At 43.5% G+C, this 6,000-nt stretch overlaps 1 protein-coding gene across 2 annotated transcripts in view; it reads right to left on the bottom strand.

The window, feature by feature from the left end:
- Positions 1-1,261: 1,261 nt before the first annotated feature.
- CYSLTR1 (cysteinyl leukotriene receptor 1) overlaps positions 1,262-6,000 on the bottom strand; it is a 31,467-nt gene continuing 26,728 nt past the window's right edge. For both annotated transcript variants that reach the window (XM_020964609.2, XM_020964610.2), the window contains exon 2: positions 1,262-3,525. In XM_020964609.2, the coding sequence (XP_020820268.1) occupies positions 2,479-3,498 (1,020 nt within the window). In that variant the 5' untranslated portion in view covers positions 3,499-3,525 and the 3' untranslated portion in view covers positions 1,262-2,478. The remainder of the gene's footprint in view (positions 3,526-6,000) is intronic.

Raw genomic sequence — 6,000 nt, 5'->3', positions numbered from 1 at the left:
ATTTATTTCTCTGAGCCTCATTTTGCTCCTCTATACAATGAGGGTAAAAATACTTAGCTTACACAGCTCATAAGGTCATTATGGGGAAAGGCACATTGTGGATCTTCAAGCACCATAGAAATGAACGTTATTTACCAGAGTAACAGACTTGATTTCAAGAAGGGTGGATCCTCAGACCCTGGAAAATCCTGAAGGATTTCCTGAATCATCACAGCAGGAGGATACTCCATTCAGCCTAATCAATGTTTATGTGAAGTCTATTACACTCTGTCTCTCTGAAAATTGGGAATGCATGTATAAAATGTGTGAATTCTTGATTACTAGAACCAGCCTTACTGGTCAGCAATTTTCTGCACTATCACTGGGGATCTACGGATATCATGACTGGCCAGGTGGTTGGACTGGATGACCTCCTAGCTCCCTCCCAACTCTGCTAAATGCCACAGTTGGCTTGATGGTATGCCGAAGGCATGAGCAAACAATTCATACTTGACTAATGCTAAGGAGTGACAAATTGGGGGCAGCTATGGTCATTTCTCCACCTAGAAGGCCCCATGCTTGACATAGAATGTTGATACCCTTTAGAACATACACTGTCAGAGCTGGATGGCACCTTAGGACACAGACTATCAGGGTGGCAAGGACCTAGAAAGGAAACATCTCAGAAAATGTCAAAGCTGAAAGGGATCTTAGGACAGAGACAATCAGAGCTAGATGGAATGATAGAAACAGAATGCCAGAGCTGGGAGGAAACATAGAATAGAGATTTTCAGAGTGGGCAGGAACCTTGGGACATAGAATATCAGGGTGGCAAGGACCCTAGAACATAGAATGTCAGCCGGAAGGACTCTTAGGACGGAATGTCAGAGCTGGGATGGACTTAGAACAAATAATGTCAAACCTAGAAGAGACACTAGAATGCCAGAGTCAGAATACCCTAAAATATAGAATATCAGCTCTAAGAGGGACCTTAGAACAGTGAATGTCTGAGCTGGGAGGGAACTTAAGCCACAGAGAGTCAGGGGAAGAAGCAACCTTAGTGCCTTGAATGTCAGAGTTGGAAAGAACCCCAGAGCTCGTCTGGTGGGCTTTTCAGGGTATTGTACCATTGGAAAGGAGATTGAAATAAAATGTATCCAATGTGTTCAGTCAGAGCTTCTTTCATAACCTTTCCCACTATTATCATTTCATTTCTCAGGAAGGGCCACCCAGCAGGATTTTTTTTTGGAAACAGAATGGAGGAACAGACAACACTTTAGCATGAGTTTACCTGTGAGGATTATATTTTTCAGACACGACCAAACTTTTTTTTTTCTAAAGTACAAAGCTTTTACTGTAACATAAAAACCAATGTAAACATTTCCTTAATATTCCTGTCAACATGCCACTAAAAAAGGAAAATCTAGAAAACAATAATACAGCTTATAGTGAATTTTCACTCAAATGCATTTAATGGAATGTACTCTTTCTCAAAGGTACATACACACTGGCATGTATATTTATATACATAAATATATACAATTAAAAATAAAATGAAAGAAAAGATTTTTAAAATTTTCTTTTGAAATTTCTTGTATTAAATTTTAATCCCAGTAATAGGCATATACAGCTATCACATAACCTATTCCTCAGCAAATCAGTTTAATTAACCCTGGCCACCCAAGGGTTACTGTTTGGCCCCTTGAAGAGGGCCTATGGATGGCCTTATTTTCTGCAAACAGAACCCCCACTAACATTCCACTGTGGAGGGAGGGAGAGAGAGGGGGAGGGGGGAGAGGGAAAGAGAAAGACACTTTGACCAAAAGAGATTTGGCCTTTGACTAAAGAGATTTCCTTTGGGCTGCAATTGTCTCCCTGTAAGGGGCCACATGTTGAGAGGAGCCATTGCTGTGTCTTATACGACTCTGGCCCTTGGACGTCTTCTCTTCAGACCACGTAAGCACTCTCTGCAATCAATGACCATTGGCAGTGCTCTTACCATTGTGAAAAAGTTCAGGAGGTTCTTTGTGTTGTCCTTATCCGATGGGATTCATGCAAAGGTGAATTTTGGGGTGGTAGCTAAGCGTTAAGTGCCAACCTAAGATACTGAAGGCTCAATCACTACCCTATGCAAGGCCATCATTTGAAGAATTGTTTATTATGCTTTTTAGGCTAATATTCATTTGTAAAGTGTAGGCACAAACAGTAACAATCCTATGCAGAATTTAGTTTTTGGCAGTGAACTTAATTTTGCCATCTCAGGAGTCGTTAGGATCTATGACAACATGGATGGAGAAATTAAGCAAATTTTGCAGGCGTAAATATCCAGATGCAGGTTGTTTACATTTTGTGACATATACATCTATTTCTCTCTCTCTCTCTCTCTCTCTCTCTCTCTCTCTCTCTCTCTCTCTCTCTCTCTCTCTGTGGTTATAGCAAGTAATTATTTGGCTAGCTCCTCTCATTGACATAAGAGAGATTTCTACTTTGGGGGTGACCCTATTCTTTGCATAATTCATCCACCTTTTCGTGGAAGGAGATCTTCTTCTTGGATACATAGGTCATGCTAGACAGGGAATGCTTTCTAAATGTGGACAGCCTCTGCCTGAAGTTACCCCCTGAAAAGAAATAGAGGAGTGGGTCAAAGCAACAATTTGATGCTGCTAGAGACAAGGTTATGACCACTGACTTCTGCATGGCAAGGACAGACTCACAGTTTTTATTTTCATTGTTCAAAAAGTGAAGGTGGATTGTGCGTTGAATGTGATAAGGCAAGAAACTGATCAAAAAGGCGGCTGTTACAACAATGATCATCCCTACAGCCTTCTTACGGCTTGGCAGATTTTTCTTCATTGAATTCTTTAATAAGGTCAAGATGATCATAGTGTAACAGACAATTATGGTAACAAATGGAATGATGAAGCCAAAGAATAATGAGACATAGTGTAAAGCCATCACTGTTTTCTTGCTCTTTGGGTCCTGTGGGGGTTCAAAGCACTTGGTGTTATTCCCGTCTTTATAGGTTTTGCTCATCAGAAAAAAGGGTGAGCTGGTCAGGATAACAAAAATCCAAATGGCTGCACTCACAACCCTGGCTTTTTTCTGGGTCACAAGGTTGATGTTTTGGACTGGGAATACTATGGCTACACAACGGAAAAAGCTCATGGCGGTCATAAAGAAGATGCTACAATAGAGGTTGACATACAAAGCATATGTACTGAGGCGGCACAAGAAGTCTCCTAAGAACCAGATGCCCCGGTGAACGTAATAAACCACCCGGAAAGGCAGCGTACACACACAGAGCAGGTCGGCCACAGCCAGGTTCACCATGTATACTTGGAAGGCTGATTTCTCATGGTATGTCCTGATGAGAACATAGAGCACAAAACCATTGCCGAAGAAGCCGACTACGGACACCATCGAGTACACAGTGGAGTATACTTGGTTGCGGAAGTCATCGATAGTGGAGAGGCAGCTGACGTTGTCCCCAGGCCTTGTCATATTTCCTACACCGTCCATGGTTCTCTGGGAATGTCCTCTTGGCACCTAGCATATAAAGATGAAACCATCATGTCCATTTTTATGAGGCCATCAATTACAGGAAGTTCTCATGTTCCACTTCATAACTTCATCATGTATCATGCTAAAGCCAGGATAGGCAGTCTTTTTTTTTCCGACCAAGGGATACTTCACTCACAGGAAAAAAATCAAGCAAGGGACACATGCAAGGAAAAAGGAGCTTAATTTAGAATCACAGAAGATGAGAGCTGGAAGGACCTCTGAGGTCAACTAGCCCAACCCTCATTTGACAGAGGAGAGAGCTAAAGTCAGTGTTTGTCTGGTAGGTTTGCTTTTTTTCTGAGAGAGGCACATATATGTTAAAGATTAAACTCCCTGATTTTAAAATTGAGAACAGAGAAAGGCATTCCCCACAATCCACTGAATATCTCCACCTGGATGTCTCACCCACACTTCCAACTGCAAACATCCCGGACTGAAATTCACCCTTGTCCCTTTGACCCCTGCTCTTCCTTCTGACCTCCCTCTCTTTGTTCATGGATTCCCGGGCTACACACCGTGGTGTCTTTTTGGACATCTTCCTCTCCCTAGCCTCCCATGTACAACAAGTTGCTCAGTCTTCTGGATCTGGTCACCTTCCTGGTCAATCTCCCTTTCTTTTCCCTTCCCACTGTTTCTATCCTAGTTAAGTCCTCATGCCTCCTAACCAGACTCCTGGCCTCCAGCAGCCCTCTCCTCTAAGCCATACCAATATGCTGCCAGGTTAATTTTCCTAAAACAAAACTCAGATTATGTTGTTTCCCCCACTCCCAAAAGAAAACCCAAATCACAGCCTTGAATCTTTCTACCCCCATCCTCCCCCAAATTCTAAATCCTCAGGCAGGTGGGCATCAAAGGCCTTCCACATTCTGCTCCAGACACACTGCTGCCTCCTGAACCCTAGCCTACCTCAGTGCTTTTGCTCATGCTTTTCTCTGTTAGGATCCCCTTGCCCTCATCTCTGCCTATCAACATTTTACCCATCTTCAAGGATAAATGGCATCCTGTCCATGCTGTTTGTCCTAATGGGCCTGGTCAAAAGGATCCTCCTCCCCCTTCCAACTCCTGCCATCCTTACTTTCTCCTTTTCTTACTGCTCCTACCACATTCTACCTTGGATGACCATTCTTGGCACTAATTTTGCCTTTCATACTCTGTGTATGTCATGTAGCAAGGAGGCAGGGCCCAGATCTTCTTCTTTGTAGCCTCCTTCATATCCCAGGGCCTAGCTCAGGGTTTTGCTCATAGTAGGGGCTCAATTTGCTGAATGAAGACATTCTTATTCAATAATTGTGCAAGGGGGGCTGCACCCCATCGGCATATACCCCATGGGAAAGGTGCAACACCCAAACATTTTAATAAATACTCAACTTTCTTATTATCACCAATTAGGTGGGAAGGCAGAACGAGGGGAAACAACTAATCTTGGGGAGAGGAGGTAAAGATTATTCTTAAGAATCCAATAGAGGCTCCAAAAAGCAAACTGGTATTAGATTATAGTCTGGAAATAGAGGTGGCTTTAGGCAAAAAGACAATTTAACATTAACATTGTTTAATGAAGATACATACACAGAGAGTGGGAGAGATAGAAGGGAAGAGGAAGGAAGAGGGAAAGAGAGAGAAAGGAATAAAGAGAGGGAAGGAAAAGAGAGAGGGAAGAAAGGAATGAGGGGAGGGGGAGAGAGAGAGAGACATGGAGAGTGAGAGTGACAGAGAATGAGAATATGACCTAAGGTAAATCATTTTCCATCTCTGGGCCTTAGTCTTCTCGCCTTAAAATGAGGGGAGTAGGGAGACTGTGTGGTATCGTTAGACTTGGAGTCAGAGGGTCTGGGTTCAAATCTTGACACTGTCACTTATTAACTGTGTGCCACTGGGCAGGTCATTGGCCTTCACTGGGCTCCACTTTCCTTGGCTGTAAAATGAAGGGGTTGGATTCAATCAGTAGCACAAAGGTCGCTGTCGCCTTTAACCATCCACACAGTCACTTCCCTGCCCTCAAAATCAGTCCAACTGACAAGGTTTCCCCCACCCCCCCTTTCCCCCAATTAAAGCTTTTTAGGAAACTATTTCAGATCATCCTTTTTCAGTGGGAAGTACAGGGTGGCGAGGAAGGAGATAGACTTGATGAGAGAGAGAGAGAGAGAGAAGAGAGAGAGAGAGAGAGAGAGAGAGAGAGAGAGAGAGAGAGAGAGAGAGAGAAAGAGAGAGAGAGAGAACATGAACACACTATGGTTTCTTCCCCCTTCTGCAGAGGTCTTCCTCCATGCCTATCCTCAGGGAAAGCCAGCATTCAGCATTGACAATGCGCCCCCTGGTGGATATCAGGTTATTAACCCAGCTTCCCAGAGCAAATGGGAAACAGTCCACTGTCTGAACGGATTATCCAGAGAGCCCACTCAGGGCAGGCAGAATGTTAGAAATAGAATGGACCTGGTAGCCTTCCTAGTGTAACCTTCCTCT

The sequence above is a fragment of the Phascolarctos cinereus genome, unplaced genomic scaffold, assembly GCF_003287225.1.
Source record: "Phascolarctos cinereus isolate Bilbo 61053 unplaced genomic scaffold, phaCin_HiC Scaffold_8;HRSCAF=390, whole genome shotgun sequence".
Classification (NCBI taxonomy): domain Eukaryota; kingdom Metazoa; phylum Chordata; class Mammalia; order Diprotodontia; family Phascolarctidae; genus Phascolarctos; species Phascolarctos cinereus.
Note: the sequence above shows the minus strand (reverse complement) of the source record. Positions and strands in the feature narration are given on the sequence as shown.